Source organism: Impatiens glandulifera, chromosome 1, assembly GCF_907164915.1.
Source record: "Impatiens glandulifera chromosome 1, dImpGla2.1, whole genome shotgun sequence".
NCBI lineage: Eukaryota > Viridiplantae > Streptophyta > Magnoliopsida > Ericales > Balsaminaceae > Impatiens > Impatiens glandulifera.
Window position 1 is genome coordinate 160,365,272 of NC_061862.1, and position 20,258 is coordinate 160,385,529.

Consider the following 20,258-nt stretch of genomic DNA (forward strand, 5'->3'; position numbering starts at 1 on the left):
AAATCTTATTTTTGTATAACATTAAATCAAGATTGAGGGTAGATGCAATTGAGCTCGTCTATTAGTTCAGTTCCTTTTTCTTAGTTCAATCCGTCCCTACCGTTCCGTGGGAACATAACCTATTTCCGAAATGACCACTGCTTTTCTTTCGATCTCTATCTCAGATTCAGAGAGAAGGAACGTTAAGGTCGGCTGCTATTAGTCTAGCAATTTGCACTCTCCAAGTAAGCTATCTAGATTTGAAAAAAAAAAATGTTATAAATATATTGCCCCTATATTATAGCCAATTTAATAATATATTGCCCCTATATTATTAAATTATTTTTATTTTTATTTAAATTTTAAATACTAAACAAATATTCTAATAATTCATTACAAAAATCAAATAACTTAATTCTTTTTTTTTTTTTTAAGTCAAGATTTAATAATTAACCTCCTTAGAAAGAGTCAATTGCAGTTATGATTTTACTACAAATGTCAATCATTATATTGAAAGTTAAAAAAAATGTCGCTCTCAATGAATAAAGGATTATCTACTTCTCTCTTTTTTCTTTTTCTTTTTTAAATAGGCAAAGTTTACTAATTTTGACTTCTAATTTCTAACCCCTTATTCTTCAAGAAAATGGCGGCCATTACAACATACAGTTTGGAAAACATTTTATATTTTTACATCTAAATAAGAATTCTTCAATAAATTGTATTAAAAACACTTTATTGTATTAAATCCATGCAGGTGAACCAGTTCCCAAATGAAAATTGTTTCTCGTTCAACTTCTCAAACTAACATATTTTTGTTCAATTTCTCAAACTAGCCTACTTTGTTCCGTATATTAATACGGAAAGTTGAACGTGAAACAAAATTAGTTTGGAAATTGGTTCCTTATTCGGTAGAAGTTATTTAAATAATCTAGAGAAGGAAAAAATATAATTGAAGATAATTTTGAAAAAATAAAAATTTTTGGTCAGAAGATTTAAATGTGTTGATATATATAAATAAAAAAAAATAATAATTTAAAATAGATAGTCTTTTAGTATTTTGGTTAATAAATTTTGGAGGAGTGAAGTTTGATTTTTTTTCGAACATGCTATGATATCACATTTGAAAATAGACACATAATCTATTTTTTTCATATAGATCTATATTCAGATAGTGTTTATAAATGGTCCCCTATCTTTTCAGAATTGAAAGCTAGGTGGATAAGGTAATAGTGATTTGGACAGATATACAATTCAGAATGCCAACTCCTGTTTGACGTGTCAATGACATGGCACTGACATGGCATCTCTTCTAACACATTTCCAAACAGTTAAAAAAAAACTCAAATTTGAATTTCAGTTCATCTATTACCTGGTATTGATTCATTGTACAATAAAAAGATATCATTATAGGAGATTGTAGCCCAATTGAAAACAAACAATTTGATCTATTTCGATCCCAACAAATCTTTGAAAAAAAACTATTCTTCAGTCAAATCTTGAGACTATGAATGTTTGTATTGTAATCTGACAATCGAAAGAAGAATCTACCTACTGAAGTTTCTTTATCCCCGGGAATGAAGGCAGGATCGCCATAAGAGCATCACCGTACCCAACAGGATCTGTTCGACACGACACAAAACAAAATAGGTTTTAAGGACACCAACTCTTCTTTGCATAGTAAATAAGAGAATAAACTTACCTCCATCCTTGCGCAATATCTTGATAATCTCTCCAGATACATCGGACTGTCAAAACCGGAGTGCTTATGGAATGGTTAAAGTAACTAAGATAAAATATGCGGAAAATTTCAGTAATAATGTTTGTACCTCGATAGGGATCTCCCCACCAAGCTGTTCAATGTAGCATAGGACTTGACCCTCCTTCACACTTTGCTTCTGTAATTCAGTAATACAAGATATTATTAACAAGTGACAAACTTGTATTTGATCATCAACACAAACGTTTACCTCTTTGCAAGATGGTGGGGCACGTTTTCCTTTTATAGTTCGAGATCTCCTAAAATATCCAACCTGCATTTCATTTGATACAAGATGGTTTCAGCATATTGACCTTTGAAAGAAAGATTATTCATCATATCATGTACAAAAGAGAGAAACTGTGTGTTGAACAAACCCTAGGAGATGGGAGTATGAGTAATCCTTCATCTGCAGCTGTGTTCAATAGAGTCTGAATCTCACTTGAAGAAGGTGTTGTTGTTGTTGTCGTCTTGGTGATGGCTAAAGAAGTTGAAGAGACAGAACCGTTTGGCTCGGGTTTCACCTCACTGACTATATTTACTGTGACAGGAGTGGCTATTACTGGTAGTGATGGCGGTTCAATTTTCTCCTTCAAATCTCTCATCACATATAACCGAAACCCACCAAGCTAATAATAAACAAGGGGGAGAATAACTCTTTACATTGTTATATAACAAATACAGAAAGAATTGATGCATAATAATTTACAACTTCTTACTTTTAACTCAAACTCCGCAATTGATTCTGTATCGCAAATCTCACCGAGGAGAGTTTCCACCTGCAAAAAACACATATGTTAGTTAGCTTTAGATGTGAAGATTCTTCTGGAAGGTCACATTTACATGAAGATCACATATCTATGGTGAAAAGAACTCAACAAAAACACAAAAAGATTATGCAGGGATTTCATCCATAACTACTCAAATTACAGACGAAAGGACTAAACAATCATATGTTAAATCCCTCCTATACCCTTTAAGAGAGATTCTTAGGAAGTCACAAATTAAAACATAGTCAAAAACATCAAAAGACTATGCAAGAATTTCATCCATAACTACTCAAATTACAGACAGAAACGACTAAAGAATCATATGTTAAATCCCTCCTATACCCTTTAAGAGAGATTCTTAGGAAGGGAATTTTCACTTCAAAGTTTTGCACATTTAGTTTGTCGATGATTCAATGCCACTTTAAGATTCTTCTGAAACAGAATTATAAGTTGTAGACCATTTCTTTGGATGACCAAATACACAAAACTGGTTGGGGGATTGATAACCATGGCATCGATGATAGCCCTAACCCTACACTCTAGCACCATGAACTGGCTAAGGCTTTTAACTTCATTATTATTAGCTGAAACTAATTCAATTCTGGCATTCCCATTTTCTGGGCAATCATCTCAATCATGGAATCAATCAATCTCTAATGCAGCTCACGAAAAGTTAGCAAAACCACTTTACCTTAAAACCAAGTATAATAGTATCTTACCTGTTGTATTCTAATTAGTAAACAACAACAATACCATAATCTCAAGATTTGAATCTAATGCACAAACTTGTAGACCTGTAACATACTCACATCATATGAACTAGGAATGAGTTCACTTTCTGGAGCAGGAGAATCATCTTCTGAGTTTGTATTAGCCACTGCATATGAATAAAAATTTCAATCTCTCAACAAAATAGGTAGAAAACAGGTTATGATACAAAAATTGAAACACATATTAGGTCATATGAATGATAAACATAAACACAATCAAATAAAAGGAAAAGGAGAATGAGAAACTGACATTGAGATCTAGACAAACAAAGGCCTGTCATCATTGCTTTCTCCGACCGCCTCGATATTAACAAATTGTTATACCTCACTGGAACACACATTCTCAAGCCATTAGAGGTTTGTAAAGCGGATAATCTGGTGGAGCCAGAGTTCAAGTGAGATATTTTGATACTCGAAGCTCCAAAACTACCTGTTACAGAATCAAACAAAAGTGAAATTCAATTTCAATCGTTTCAAATCATAGTGTATAGAATGATTTTCAATCTCATAATCGATAGGAAGCATAAAACAACCCTAATTCATCAGTTCATATATATATATATTGGAAAATTGCAGAGATTAAACGAAACCGAAATGCAAAATGAAGAAATGAATTCATCGGAAGCAGTACATGCATATTTGAATCGAATGCCGATGGATATATATATATATATATATATATATTAAGATAGATATAGAGAGAGAAAGAGAACTCACTAGCAGCCATGGAAAGTCTGAAGCTTGAAGAAGGAGAAAACTGTGGTATTTAGAAGGTCGGAAAGGGACTACGCGAATTTGTTATTTCTGAAATAAATTAATTAATATATTATGAAAATATTCTAATTGTAAATATTAAATTATAATTACTAAAATATATATATATATAATGTAATTAGAATATGTTATTAATCAAAACATACTCATCAATGAATTTCAATAATTTGTTTTATTTGAAAACAAATTTGAAATGACTGAAATCAATTAAATATTTATATAAAGAATTATTAATGTTATAATTAATATTGTTTTTAATATAATTATTTTTAAATATGGTCAAACTAAAAAGTGAAAATAATTTTATTTATAATTGATATGAAAAATGTATTTGAATTAGATACAACTTTTTAAGGTAAAAAGTAGTAATATTTTAATTATATTATAATTTTTATTTTTTTTAAATTATGATAAAAAAACAAAAAATCACATATCAAATGAACTAAATATTTTGGTAAGTTAATTATAAACTTTAAATTATAAATGAAAGAATATATTAAATATTGTTTTAAAAATAGACTAGCTAGGCTGGTTGAGCTAACTTATTTTTTTCTCATGAATAAATTCATCTAACCTAGCTACTTATATTTGTGGTTGATAGCTATTTAAGCATACAAAAATGGTAATATTGTAACTATGCCTATTTCGATATATATTTTTTTTTGTTTATATATATAATATATATATATAATAAAATTAAAAATCTTAGAAACACAAAATATATATATATATATATATATATATATTTTAGGATTATTCTCTCAATTTATTTACAATTTATTTAGATAAATATTTTAAATTATGTTTCACTAAGTTAATATTCTATTAATTATGTATTAATTATGTATTATTTAATTAATTTTATTTAAATAATTTATATTTATTTTTCTGATTCTCAACAAATACAGAATTTTATAAATTTTTTTTAAATTTTCTTTCTTAATATCTATTATTATGTTGAATTAAATATTACAAACCTTAAAAATTTATAATGTTAATATCATTTAACTTTTTTATTTTATTTTTATAATTTAAGTATAACATTTTAATAAAAAAAATTACTTAGTTTTAACACTACATAAATGAAAATGTGAATACAAATTTCGCAATAAAATAGAGAATGATTTTTTTGCCGACTCTTTGAGTTCAATTTATTTAAATATTATAATATAACATTTTTTTAATATATAATTTATTACATAAAATTTAAACATATATGATGTCTTTTTTACCAGATCTTAAGCTCTAACTTCCTCTGTGAAGGATTGATCATGTAGGAAGGTGTTACGACTTATTTCGTAAGGTGTGTTTTGGGTTCAAGAATCAAGTTCTTGATCTATAAGACCGGTAGAAATTCTACAATCAAAGGGCAGCGGAAGGTTTTCGATAGAGAATTTGAGGGGGAAGGGATAGAAGAATCAAGGGTGCGAAGAGAATTACTGTTGGTCTATACCAAACAGTCCATAATAATAATAATAATAGACGAATAGGGGCGAAGTCACATCTTCATCATTCTATTCATGGGTCCTTGGGGAAGAAAGATCAGCCTTATATAGGTGATGTCTTGCCCCAAAATATTCGGTTACAACAATAACTAGAAAATAACAGAATTCAGTTTGTAAAGTAGGAAAGGAAAACAAAACAAAATAATAAAACAACAAAACAGAAATCTGGCCTATGTGCACTATAGGACCGAGACCGGGTGTCGAGAAAGGTTGCTGAAATTTATTCTAGGACCGAGATCTTGATTTTAGACCCTAGCAGAAGGCTTAAATAAAATCCATTGATTATTTATTTTTTAAAATTTTATATAGGAAAGAACTGAGTTTTAATTAAAATAATATTTAATTCGAGTTGAATTTTGTTTGAAGGGAGAAAATAGTTAAATTCAATTTTTTTTTTATCATATTCATATTAAATCCAAATTATATTAATATGGATTATTGATTAATATAATTTGAATTTGGATTAGATTTGAGGAATTAGATTGAGTATGATTTAGATAATTCAATTATTTATTTATTTATTTAATAAGTTTATTTATTTTTATTTTATTAATTCATGTTTAATATATATATATATATATATATATATATATATATATAATATTATAAATCACCTACCTCTAACCAAAATTATTTTGATAAGTAAAAAAAATGATTGGTCTAAATAATATAAAAATAAAATAATAATATATAAGTACTGAAACCTAAAAATAAAAAATAATAATTTATTGTGATGAAATAAGTAAAAATTATGAAAAATATATCTTATTGAGGTATTTCTAATATAACATGTGTTTAATTTAATTCAAAATATTCCATTCGAATTGAATTTTGGATACATCCATTTAATTATAGTCTTCACAACTTTGACATGAAACAAAAGTTTTCACAAAATAGAGTTTTTTTCTTCCTTTAAATATTTATTTTATAATTATTCGGTAAAAACAAGAATAATATTTCTCCACGTTCGAGAAGTTTTAACCGAAAGTAAACAGAGTCTAATTTGATATATTATCTCAATGTTTGAGGGTTTATTTGATTCTTTTAAAAACTTAAGGACTTATTTAATATTCGGATAAGTATTTATTTGGTCTTCTTTCCTTCTCCAGATTCCTGAAAATTTTAGGGCACACTCCACAAGAAGAAGAAGATCGATTCTAACAGAGGTTTTTCATTCTCTCTCTTTCATTTTCCAATTTGTAATTGCTAAAACTTCACTTGATCAACTCCTTATACGCGATTTGAGGTACAAACCAATAAAGTAGTAAAGTAATTTGTTTGATTTGTTCTTCTTCGTGTTATCATTCATTCCGTTTAAGTTAGGAATTATTACACTGTTTGACTGATTACCCATCAAGTAATTTTGGATTCTGACCTTCTTTAAGCCTTGTTGTTGTTACCATCGTTTTGCCAATTATTCGAGAGAATGACATCTTAATTCTTAATCATCTCGAATATGAATTGCTTTATAATATTTGTATTCTTCTTCTTGATGTAGTTTCTTTCAATTCGATAACCATGGCAAGGTCACTCTCAAATGCACTGTTTAAGGGTATTAAGGGCTTCCAAGTTGCTCAGACAGCAAGAGTTGTAAGATTATAAAACATTATGTCTGAAAATCAGTAGATGATAAAGTTATGTTCTTTAATCTTGACTGGTAGTTTTTTTCTTAGAATTTATTTTGAATTGTTGACAGGCAAATGGGTACATTAACCATAATGGATCAAGGTATTTCTCCACTTTGCCGAATGACCCTGATACGCATGAGGACTTTAGACCCGCTAATAAGACTAAGGATTCTGGATTTTCTTTGAAGGACATTGTTGAGCAGGTATTATATAATTCTGGAAAGTTATATTTCAATTCTTATGTACATGTTCAAGTTTCTCACTATATGGTGCATTATGATGCATATCTTTTACTTTATAGGATATAAAAGAGAACCCCGTTATGATTTACATGAAAGGTGTGCCTGAGCTTCCTAGGTGCGGGTTCAGCTCATTGGCAGTAAGGGTATTGAAAGAGTATAGTAAGTAATACAAATAGATATCTTTGAGCTTGTTTGATGTAGTTTTCTTTGTATTTAATATTTAAAATGTTATAAAAGTTAAGTAAGGGTAATTTGGTTGATGATCTGAATGATGATTGTATAACCCCTTCATCAGATAAGTCCTTAATGGTTTTAGATATATATATATATACTTCCCTTCTTAGAGTTGATATGTGTTTTACAGATGTTCCATTGAGTGCAAGGAACATATTGGAAGATCCCGAGCTTAAAAACGCTGTAAAGACCTTCAGGTAGTAAATTGTTATTGATTCCAAAAAGAACCCATTTTCCTTCTATTTTTATTTATCATTGTTTTCTCCTTTTTGCAGTCATTGGCCCACATTCCCGCAGATATTTATCAATGGCGAGTTCATCGGTGGTTCTGACATCGTTCTAAACATGCATCAGGTTTATTCATGTAGTTTTCACATTTCGGTTGGGTTTCTCAAAAATGATTGAGGATCTTATTTATTTGTTGTCCATGCAGAATGGGGAGCTCAAAGAGAAACTTAACAGCATCAATGCAAACCTTGGAAAATCAGACTAAAGCAAGCAAACCAAGGAAGGATATTAAGCAGAACTTCAATTTATTGTCATGTGCTTGTTGTTGAGCATAATATAGACAATGATATAAATTTGCCATGTGGTTGAGATTTATTTATGTTTGAAAGGCAATAAGCTGTAAAACATTAAACTTAAATTAACAAGCAATTCTTTTGTTTCTCATGTTGACATACATATATCTTATTAGACTATTTGTTTGAGATAGTTGGGTGACCTAATTTCTGAAAGTAATGTGAGTGTTTCAATCTTAAGAAAGAAAGAAGTGAGATTCAAATAGGCTCCATTTTGAAAGGTACATATGTTTACAGTTGAGCTTGAACATAGATTTTAGTGGAAGTAAGTTTAGAGTTTAGACACACATCTATTTCAAATAAAATTATGAGTAGAATTCCAGTTTTTTCACATATATTGTTGGATTTTATGTGAATTAGGATCCTTTCAAATCTATTCTTACTACTACAATTAGCTAAAACGAATGTATACATAGGAATGGCGTCGGGTAGTGAAACTTATCCCGAACTCTATAAAAATCTAAAACGAACTAGGTATACATAGGAATGGCGTCGGGTAGTGAAACTTATCCCGAACTCTATAAAAATCCTTACGGATATCTCTATTTGCATCTCCATTCCCGAGTCGGGTACCCAATCTCCAACATATATTAAATATGTATAAAATTGTAAATGTTAAAAAAGAAGAAATATATAACTTTATTAAATCATAAATAACTTTAAAACCTAACCAAATCAAAATTTTAAAAAATTGAAATATTATCTACCTATATACTTATGATTTAGTGGTTAAAAGATTATAACAATTTCGGGTAACCTTCTCCCATTCCCATCTTAAAATACCTGACCCCGACAATCGGATACCCATTGTCATCACTTGGTTTACACCCAAAACTTAGTGCCCTTGTTATTTTTAATTTAGCTTCAATTTAAGCTAGAATCAAAACTAAGACTAAAATCTATAATACATCATAAGCATAACTCACAATGAGAGATATTCAAAGCAACCAAAATAATGGTAGTCTAAATTCAAATGTATGATTTATAAGGTGAGATTATGTATAAAATCTGCAAAATGAAAAGGAGGGTATTATTTTTCATTAAATGTCAATCCGTCAAGAGAAACCAAAACACGACTTTAGGATCCTGTCTTCTTCTCAGCTGGACGTGAATGACTAATGCCCACCAATCAATGATGATGATGATCATCATCTCCGTGGCCGTCTGGAGGTCCACCCGGCCCAACCACTTCCAACTGCATAGACATAGACATATTCATCCATCCATAAAGTAAATAATGATCTGAAGAATAATGAAAGACTTACCTCAAAGTACTGTGAGCAGACAGGGCATTCGTGTGACTTTCCTTTCTCTAGCCAAAACCAAACAACATCGTGCTCGTCTTCTGTTTACAGCAAAAATGTTATCAGCACTAAACCAAGTTTATTTTTCCTACAGCCCAGTTCAGATAACAAAACAACTAAGGAAACTCACCATCTTCACCACCAGGGCATCCAACAATCCTTTTGTCGTAATAGGATTTGATGATAGCAGGGGATTCCTACAAAACATAATTAAACAGATACAGATCATGAACTGGTATCTTTGTATTACATGCAAAACCAAAATGATCTTGTTGTCTTGTCTGACCAATATCCAGTTTCTTGGTCATCTAATGATCACTTAAACATAGTGTCTATCTCCGCTTGTTGTTATGTGAATAAGAAGAAAACCCTAATTTGGACACATTAATTGACTCCTAAGATTTGCTCCTTTCTATTTACATCTATCAAATACCATCAGAAAATATAATTCATTTGTTCAGTATAAAGATCCTCCAACCCATTCATTAGTCTACACATAGTGCCCTTAAACCCAGCCTTCCCTTTTCATTATAAACAACTAGCCAATGCATTGGAATGTCATATTCTTTGCATGGAACACAATAATCATCTAATGACCGTAACAATTCTTTCTTAGTGATGCATGGTTTTGCGAAGGATATGATCAATTTAGGCTAGGATCGAGTTATATGTGAACTCTCAAGTGTTCTTCCTTCCTTCATTCTAGCTTTCTCTGTTTTCCAATCACAAGTGTATGAACTTCTTTACTTAGTGCAGAAATACTTGCTTGTGGCCAGTGAATTTCATGAATCTGATGTTTTGAGCTCAACAAATTTTACACGAGTGTTTCAAAAAAATGCTTCATTTGTTTCTAAATAACTATCAAAACTTAGAACATTCCCCACCTATCCTCTAGACAATATGAAACTTCATTTTCAGCAATAAATGGTGAAATACTAAATGTTTGAATTCAATGTGCACTGACCTTTGTACCAAAAGGACCATCAGGATAGTCAATATCGAGTACTTTACGTCCCTAAAATCAACAGAAATTTGAATTATTCCAAATCATAACCAGCGCAAACTACATTACAATCAAAAAAATATTACTTGAAGTTCAGCCTCAAGCTCTTCGCGCTCGTGTCCAGTTGCAATCGGCATTACATCTTCAACTTTCTTCTTCGAAACAACATTCTCTGAAATAAGTTCGCGAAATTGTCAACAAATCGAATTGAATGTATAAAGTAGTGAAGGGGATAGAGAAATGATACCGCTATCAGTGCTGAAAAGGCGAGAAAGTGGCGAGATTGATGACCGAGACGGCAATTGAAAAGAGACGTCCGATTCTACAGCAGTGAATCGGCGGAGGCCGAAAGTATGTCGTGGCGAGGCTAGGATTCGAAGCTTTGAAGGAAATCTTCTCCACATGGTGTTAGGATTGTGTATTGATCTCAGGTCGCCTCTTGTTTTGAAGATCTAAACTTTTGAATCTCCTTGTAATGTTCTTCAGGTTAGGTTAGGTTAGGGTTATAATTGAATCAATTAAGAAGAATGATTATTGTGAAAATGTATAAGGAAAATTTTGAGGGAAATTGGACGAAATGACCCTACAAATAAGGGAAATTGCCTCCGTGGTCACCAGATGAAATTGATCTGGTGACCACTTAATTTTTTTTGGACGAAATTACCCTTTTCGCGTAACGCGAAGGGACTTCGCGTTTCGCGAAGTGAGACGCTGTGAAAAGTCCAGAATACCCTTACTATATAATAAAATCCGGCCATCTTTTTTTCATTTCTTTTCTTCTTCTTCTCTCTCTTCTCCCCTCTTCTCCTCCTTCTCTCTATAGGAGGCGGCTTCTGCGGCGACGATGAGCACGAGCATCCCACTTGGTACGTTTATTTTCTTCAAGTTTCATATCTTCATGTTTTTGTTGTTCGTTTATCATCTTCACATCTGCATTTTCGAATCACTGTTTTTGTTTTTGAATCTGCATCTGCACCACGATGAGACTTAGCGTTTCGCTAAGCCTTAGCGTTTCGCTAAGCCTTAGCGTTTCGCTAAGCCTTAGCGTTTCGCTAAGACCTTCTCGTTTCTTTCTTAATCATCAATCACATCTATTTACCCCGATCTGCAGTTTTAGCTAAATCTTATGCTGACTTTTATGGCCAAAAGCAGAGTCTGGATTGAAATATTGTTTATTCAATTAATGTGTCAGTTGAAACCTGAGGAAGGTCCAGATTATGAAATAAATGTGGTTCCTTTAATTGTTTCTTCAACTAATACCTTACCAGTTTTTTTTCTTATGCTTTAGATGATGTCTTACTTTCCTCTTTAGAGAGATGGAAAGCTTCAAGTGGTATGTTTTATAGGGAAATCTTGTGCTTTCTTGCATGATTGAATTGTATCTTTGTTCAGATTGTTATATGTACTAAACCATTTTGAGATCTTATATGTCACTCTCTTTGTTTTCTATGGGGTCTTATATCTAGAGTGCTCTTCAAGCCTCGATAAATGGCAAATAATGAGGTGGAATCGAACGCACTTTGTGGAGTAGAATGGGAAGTTGTTTCACCTACAACATCGGCTGCTGCTGCTGCTGCTCCTAGTACACATGCTAAAGACACAAATACATTTTGGTTATTATTGGACAGCAATGGCAGAAGGAAATGTGGCAGGTTTTATCATTAAGATGGTGAAGGGACATCAATATTACTAGTAATTTAAAGGGTGGAACTAACTATTGCACTTGTTAATATAAATTGTAGTAATTGGTTGTGAATTGTGATACAATTATTTTGATCATATGCAATGTTTCAAGTTAAAAGTTTTTTCTTTGCATACTTTCATTACAATCATAATGATGTTTTAAACCAAACTTTATTCATAGTGTTCATAATGATGTTTTAAACCAAACTTTTAAATATATGTTATATTACTAAACAAAACTTTCAATTTTCTTGTTGCTATTTTACTAGCATCTTGTCTTGGTGTAGCATTCTGGATTGGAATTCAGTATTTTTTTCAGATTAACAAATAACAACTCTAGATATAGTCGATGTAATCTTTGTGTTTAACATTGTTTTTATGAAAAAATCTTTTTAAAAAGAAGCATATTTGGACACTGTTGGACACAAAATTACAGAGGTTATATAACTACCTATATAAGTATATATAATGAGAACATGTTCTAAGAGTTACATCAGCCTAGTAGTAGTATTCTCATTCGTGGTTAGGAATGATCTTTATTGAGAGGTTTCAAGTTGATGGTGTGGGCAAGGCCTCTCCGGTTCTCCTCTAGTCCACATGATTATGAGATCTCCTCGTTTTCTTTCCAATGTGAACAAAGTGCCTGCATAGACAACAACAACCCATGAATTATGAGGTATCAAATGAAGTAAAAAAGGAAAAACTATAATTTAGATCTTGATAAGAGAAAATAATTGGTAATTTTCCAATAAGATCTTGATTATGAAAGTACAAATAAGCTGAATGAGTATAACCAAATGAAGTAACCAAAACTACACTATCTGGATCATAACCAAAGGAAGAAAAATCACTTTTAATTTTATGTTTGGTAATTTTTCCAACAAGATTGTGAATTTGTGAGTATGATGATAGAGATAGTGACAAATACCTAATCCATATGCAATCATTGACCATAAGAAATATCCTGCTCTGAGATTCTTCTTTGATAACCAGTCAAACCTCTTCATATGCGCGCCTTAGCGTTACGCTAAGTGCTTAACGAAACGTTAAGTGCTTTGCGTAACGCTAAGTGCTTAACGAATCGCTAAGTGCTTAGCGAGACGGGAGACGCGAATCTTCCCTGAAACGGAACTCTAATGAGCTGCAAATATCATCATGAACAATAATGAACCAAAATATCAACCAATATGAAGAATAATGAACCAAATATCAACCAATATCAACAAATATCAACAAATACCAACAAATATCAACCAATATCAACCAAATATAAACAAATATTAACCAATATGAATAGATTAAACGATTTAGGGTTAGAGTTTGGGTTTGAAACATGGATGTGTATGATGAAAATCGATTCAGGTTAGGTTAAGTTTACTTATCTTTCATTTGATGTTGTTTTCCGTAGGCGTCCTCGCCGTCGCTTCGCCGCCACTGTCGAAGTTTTGCCGCCGCCGACGAACAAGAATAGAGAGAGAAGAGAGAGAAGAGAGAGAAGAGAGAGAAACGAAATGAAGAAAATGAAAAAATTTTAGTATATATATTCACACTGTTTCACTTCGCGTTTCGCGAAGTCCCTTCGCGTTACGCGAAAAGGGTAATTTCGTCTAAAAAAAATAAAGTGGTCACCAGATCAAATTTATTATTGGGTGACCACGGAGGCAAATAACCCAATTTTTAGAGTCATTTCGTCCAATTTCCCAAATTTTGATGTCTCTATTACAAATAATTAATTTAAAAAATAAAATTAATGTAATAAATTAAAATTATCCCTCCAAATTATGAAATTCATTTTAACTTGAAACGAACTAGTCATACGTTTAGGTCCTCCCACCTCCCACCTCCCACCTCCCACCTCCCACCTCCCACCTCCCACCTCCCACCTTTAAAAAAGCATTGGGTGAGACGACCTAGCCAGACTATTACAAATGAGTCAAGTTGCTAGTGAATCGATTGGTCAAAATTCGACTTGAGTTTGACTTTAACCGAACTCGATCTGATTCGTTTAATATTCGAGTTGAGTTCGAGCTCATAGAATAATTGTTCGATGACTTATCGATCTTTTTCGAGTATGATAATAAATAATATATATATTTATTTTAATATTAAAATTTAAAATAAATATTTTTTCTTCACAATATTAAAAATTTAATTTTAGTTCAAGTTTTCGAGTCAAGCCGAGCTTGTAAATAAATAATTTAATCAAGTTTGAGCTAAAATTTATAAACTCGTTCGAGCTCGAGTTCGAGTCAAGCTAATAAATACTTAATCGTGGCTTAAGCTCGACTTGACTCATTTGCAGACTTACCGGATCCACCTAAAAAGAACTTTATTATACAAAAAGTTAAATTTGTAATTTTGATAGCCCTAATCAAACATTTAACCTATTTTTGTTAATTTAAATATAAAATTATTATATAATATTATATATTTTAATATAACATCCAAGTTAAATAAAAAAAATTAGAATAATTTTTTTTTATGTTTAGTAGCCCGGAAAATTTAACATAGGTCAAAGTTTTTAGAATTAAATGAATATGAACAACCTGCTATGATTTTTCATAAATAAATACAAATGAATAATAAAATTATAAGTTAAGAATAATATTGATAAATAACTCACCAAGCTTCAATTAACTCATAATTAACAAGTAAATATTTTATCCTTTTACATAGAAATAGAAAGAGTTCAAACTAAAACGATCCTTTTAATTAGAATACTTCCTCACCCCAATCAATTGAATATCATCAATTACCGGACCACATAGAGAACCCGAACTATCACTCTTCATAGTATAAAAAGTACTCAAGAATCGAACTCGGGTCCTAGTCGATATCGCCTTGAACCGAAGCTTATCGCGTATAAACCCACCCATTCCCTTAGACGTATAAGGTACTTGACGCGTAACTTTACCCGCAAACGCCTCAACAACAAGAGACCCCTCACAAGCATTTTTAGCATCACCAACCGAAAAACTTAGTACATATTCTTTTCCCGGAATAGTCCTAACAATTTGCGCAATTGCGCTCTCTTTACCCGCAACTAGCTCGATTGCACGTTTCCCTTTAGGGACAGAAAAATGGTCCGAGTCGATATATTTAACCGCCTTTAAAGATTCGATCATCCATCCGGGCAATGGGGAATGATCGTCTTCAATGTTTGGTGGAATTAACACTCCCCATGATGATTTAGGAAATATATATGGCCCTTCTTCAAAATTCCCATTTTTCAACATATTGGCTGCAATTTGAAAAAAAAAACAATATTAATTATTGAACTTATTAATAACAGTTAACTTCTTATAACATTAAAATTACAGTTAAGCCTTCGGGGCGGGTGCAAAGCCTTCAAAGCAACCGAATCAATTAACGGGCCACAAGCCGGGTCTTCCTCAAGACCCGGGTTATGAATAGTAATGACAACTTCATTGGATCCGGCAAGAAATCCCCACGAATAAGAATCCCAACCGTCGCTACTATACATAGTCTGGATTGGAAGGATCCCCCAATCGTTTGACTCACGGTTGGGCGCAAACGAGACGTTTAGTTTCTCCTCTTGGGCGCAAGTTCGGGCTGCGCTAAACGTCAAGGCATAGAATGTTCCTTTTACTGTCTTCACTTTATGGTTTATAGAAGCGTCGTTTCCTAATCGAACTGCGTGAACTCCTTCGGGAACTATTAGTAACATGTCGCCCTGTTTTTGACCCGATTTCACGTATTCTATGAAACCCGAAGTGTACCAATTTGGAATGGCGTCGGGTAATAAAACTTTTGTTCCGTTCATTTGAGACGGTTTTGGACCCAATTCAAAGTCTCCATTAGGTAACAAACCTGAAAATAATACAAACCATTTACCAATAATGTCATTGACAAAGTACATGGCTAATTTGGAATCTAGAGCTAAAATTTTAATAATATCATGTAAACAAACAAAATTTACATAGTTAGAATGTAACAACAACGAACTGTATTTCACATTGTTATTGCCCTGTTATACAATGTAACATTTTGGGTTACCCGGGCTCCAACCCGAATAGTCTTATGAATAAATTCGCCCTTTAGAATCGAGATTATAATTATAAATCAATCAAACAAACATAATTTACCATCGATAGTACTTGAAAACGCAAAATGGAAGCAAGTTGAGAAGAACATCAAGATGAAGAGATTCCTCATTATTGACATTGGTTTTGAGAAAGAAAAAGGTGGGAACTTGGAATAATATGATATGGGTGAAATAAAGTTAAGGTATTTATGAGTTATGGTTTCTAATAATGACCCTAGTTTTGGAAGAAAATACATTCATGCCACTAAACACATAAAGACCATAGAGAAACGGTGTCGTTTAATGTCACAACTATCTAGGCTGGCTAAATATTATATAATCATAAAAACAGATTACGAGGGTTAGGAATATCTTGAATTTAGTGCTTCTGTTTCTAGAGGATATGTTTGGTTTAATTTGTTAGTAATTTTATTTCATATTATTTATTTTTTTATAACTATGAAGAAGGGTAAATATTATTTTCAGTGAGCTTTTATTCTATCTACAAAGAACATTTTAAATTGAACTTAATTAGTTATTAATTTATTGACATTTTTTTTTATTACTTTTCCAAATGATTCCATGTGGATAGAAGCTACAAAACAATGATTTGGGATTTCCAAACAAGGCCATATCATATAATATATAAGTCCAGCTTTTCTATGTTAATAATTATAATTAGTTATATATAATAAGTTTGTATTAATTAGTTAAGACTAAATGGATAAATAGGATTATATGGTGGAGGTAACCGCCACTGGACATGGAACCACCGATATTCAAAGTGCACATGGTTGTTGCCCGCAGGCGCTGCTTTGTTTAGGCGTGATTCGTTTGAAGTTATTTGAATAACCAAAACTAAAAAACTTCGTCACATTCTATTCTCGTTTATTAATCAAAATACTAAAATACGTCTCTACATAATCATTAGGGATGATTATTTTTTCAAATAATCAGGTTATTACATTAACCCAAATTCGAACTTGTCCTAAGGTTTGGATCTGCTTGGATTAGGGGTATTATTGTCTTTTCAGTCAAGAGAGACAGTGAATGTGTTGGGAAGATGGGGGTGAAGAAGTATCAGATCTGATCCTGAGAGAAAACCCATGTGCAGACAGCTTAACCCATAAGAAAGATCCAGGATTTTATTTCTATAATATAACCAAAACACATGCACAATCCTGGCCTTGTTTGGAATCAATACTTTTAAGGCTCTTCATATGATTTTCAATTTTTTATTTTTTTTTAGATAATACTATTGTTTTTTTTACATAATTCGGAACCAGGTCTTTTTCGGTTTTAGCCTCCCCTCGAATACATAGGGTATGTAGGTCCCGAAAAAGATGTCAATGGGACAGATCGGGTGAGATATGTGTTAACCATCATCGCTTCATTCTACTATCGTCCTCGCCCCATTCAATTTTTGGGAATCCCCGGAGGCAAGGGCAGATCTAAGGTAAAATATATTTTGTATATGCATCAATAAACGACGGGAAATGTCATTATTATTGGTCACTTTTCATCACTATAAAGTACCCACGTTAAACTCGGTAAATTTTGTTTGTTTGATATTATTATTATTATTATTGAAGTCCGGATAGATTTTTTAAAAAGAATAGCCGCTAGATTCCAAATCTTAGCTGCGTCGTTGCCCGCGAAACACCGTTATACCATATTCTTTACAAATAAATTTATATTAACGAATAGTTTAACATTATATATATTCTAATATATTAAAAGTTTATATTATTATAAATAAATAAAACTTTATAAAATAAATAAATATATTTATAATATTATATATTTAATTGTATTTTTAATGTTAATGACAGAATCATAGTGAATGAAATCGAGACATCGAGACAGAAAACACAAATACAATTCTCATATCCTCGGTCAACTCCGGTCAAACTAGAAAAAAAAAATATATGCCCCTAAAAAGGTAATTTGGATCAAAACAGTATAACGGATTATAATTGAGAGTTACGGACACACTTACTCATAATTGTTTTATGGAGTTATATATATATATATATATATATATATATCATTTTTTTTGGTGTGATCAAGATGTATGTTAATATATATTCATTTTTAGTCCAAATTTTGTAATCTAATTAAAGGTGTAGAACAACCTTTAAGACCAAACAAGTCCTCAAATGATTTCTTTCACTTTGGTCGGCAAATATTCTCATAATTGAGTCTTTTGCATGTGCAATTTTCAAAAGCTAAAATGTTAATTCAAGTTTGCAAAAAATGGAATCACTTTTACTACAATTTAGGAACATGTATAAAATTGTTGTGTTTGAATATATATCATATATGATACTTGTTACATCCTTGCCCGACCAACAATTTAACATTTGTAACTTTTAATAATATATTGTATTCATATATATATATTCACTTAGACTAGAATAATTAATCAAACTATATCTTCTTGAAAATCATCCTTATTTTCTGTTCCTTTGCCTCCATTACTTATCTTCTTGGAAATATAAGCAAAACTGTCAGATTTATTTTTGTCAGATACTATATATTGAGCAATTTTTCATATTACTGTACTGTTTTTTTATAATTAATGAATATGAAACTATACTATATGCATTTAAAAAAAACAAGGAAAAAATTATAAACAGAAATGTAAACATAAATAAGAAAAAAAACACAAAGTCCAAACTCAGGTAATTACAGGGGGTAAGCAAACCGAAAAAACCGAATTGAACAGTAAAAAACCGACCAAACCGAGTTTTGATCGGTTTATAATTAAAAAACCAACGGATATCGTATATATACGTGTTTTTGATATTTTATAAGTATATGACTTTTTTGTTTAGTGGAAAAAGGTAAAATATTAATTAATTTGGTTAAGGGTTTGAATCTTGGTATACACATACTTTTACCGATTTTATAACCGATGATTGGGATGAATTTTTCGGTGAAAAAATTGATTGAACCTAGGGGTGTAAACGAGTCTAGCCGAACTCGAACTAGCCCTGACTCGTGTTCGGCTCGACTCATTTTTTATTAGCTCAATCGAGCTTTTAATATTAAGCTCGAACTCGGCTCGATCATATAACCATCGGCTCGAAGGTTCGAATTTAAATATATTTATATATTAATTTCTTATATTAAAAAAACTTAATGGAAGTCGAGAGTCCATCCATCGGATCGTACAACCCTCAGTGTATTTTTTGTTTTACGCTCCGTAACTCTTCCTTAGACAGGACTTGGTTCACGTAAGAATAGACGTATTGGTTCACGTAAGAATTAACGTAGAATACTTAAAAGAGTTATTCATACTCAAGCAAGTTTGAGAAGAATACTTTCAATTCGTATATTGTATTTGAGATGAACTTGAAAACATATTAGACTCTATTATATTTATTTTGAAAAATAAAACACTTTATAATGAAATAAAAATAATTTTATATCTTATAAAATATAATACATTGAGATTGCATATATTAAATAATATTACAGTTTAATTATATTTTAATTTTATTTTAAAAATCATGTTTATATAATTAAATTAATATTAAATTTATTTATTTCCTTATAACTTATAAGTATTACATATTATATATTTTTTAATCTATAAATATTATTTTGGTATACCGTATATCTTATAAATCCTTTATAGTGAAATAAAAATAGTTTTAGTAAAGTGATAAGGGGAGGGAATTTGAGTGAGGGAATGAGAGAGGGAATGACTTGACATCACCTCATTGGTTGGAAAAATGGTAAAGTAGAAGGAAAGAGAGAAGAGAGAAAAATTATTTGATTTTTTAGCTAATCATATTACCGTCATTCCCTTTCTTATTCCCTAACCAAATTCCCTCCCCCAATCATTTCTCATAGTTTATATCTTATAAAATGTAATAGATTGAAATTGCATATATTAAATAATATTACAGTATAATTATATTTTGATTTGATTTTCAGAAATTGCGTTTATGTAATTAAATTAATATCAAATCTATT

At 31.2% G+C, this 20,258-nt stretch overlaps 4 protein-coding genes across 4 annotated transcripts; 1 reads left to right on the forward strand and 3 right to left on the reverse strand.

The window, feature by feature from the left end:
• Positions 1-1,362: 1,362 nt before the first annotated feature.
• Positions 1,363-4,058, reverse strand: LOC124920487 (biotin carboxyl carrier protein of acetyl-CoA carboxylase-like). The gene is made up of 9 exons (XM_047460982.1): positions 3,993-4,058; positions 3,526-3,705; positions 3,315-3,382; positions 2,455-2,514; positions 2,113-2,364; positions 1,947-2,009; positions 1,806-1,874; positions 1,679-1,724; positions 1,363-1,598 (listed from the first exon to the last, which is right to left on the reverse strand). Exons 1-9 carry the CDS (start codon positions 4,000-4,002, stop codon positions 1,528-1,530), a joined length of 819 nt encoding a protein of 272 aa, XP_047316938.1. The 5' UTR covers positions 4,003-4,058; the 3' UTR covers positions 1,363-1,527.
• A 2,934-nt stretch (positions 4,059-6,992) lies between these two features.
• Positions 6,993-8,368, forward strand: LOC124918700 (monothiol glutaredoxin-S15, mitochondrial). Its single transcript, XM_047458739.1, has 6 exons — positions 6,993-7,144; positions 7,251-7,385; positions 7,484-7,583; positions 7,789-7,855; positions 7,934-8,012; positions 8,092-8,368. The coding sequence occupies exons 1-6, from the start codon at positions 7,073-7,075 to the stop codon at positions 8,149-8,151; spliced, it is 513 nt and encodes a 170-aa protein (XP_047314695.1). The 5' UTR covers positions 6,993-7,072; the 3' UTR covers positions 8,152-8,368.
• A 783-nt stretch (positions 8,369-9,151) lies between these two features.
• On the reverse strand, positions 9,152-11,087 carry LOC124918701 (putative cytochrome c oxidase subunit 5b-like). Its single transcript, XM_047458740.1, has 6 exons — positions 10,794-11,087; positions 10,633-10,718; positions 10,508-10,558; positions 9,674-9,740; positions 9,505-9,584; positions 9,152-9,434 (listed from the first exon to the last, which is right to left on the reverse strand). The coding sequence occupies exons 1-6, from the start codon at positions 10,948-10,950 to the stop codon at positions 9,369-9,371; spliced, it is 507 nt and encodes a 168-aa protein (XP_047314696.1). The 5' UTR covers positions 10,951-11,087; the 3' UTR covers positions 9,152-9,368.
• Positions 11,088-14,836: 3,749 nt separating this feature from the next.
• On the reverse strand, positions 14,837-16,433 carry LOC124918702. Its single transcript, XM_047458741.1, has 3 exons — positions 16,336-16,433; positions 15,548-16,060; positions 14,837-15,470 (listed from the first exon to the last, which is right to left on the reverse strand). Exons 1-3 carry the CDS (start codon positions 16,412-16,414, stop codon positions 14,938-14,940), a joined length of 1,125 nt encoding a protein of 374 aa, XP_047314697.1. The 5' UTR covers positions 16,415-16,433; the 3' UTR covers positions 14,837-14,937.
• Between the last annotated feature and the right edge of the window lie 3,825 nt (positions 16,434-20,258).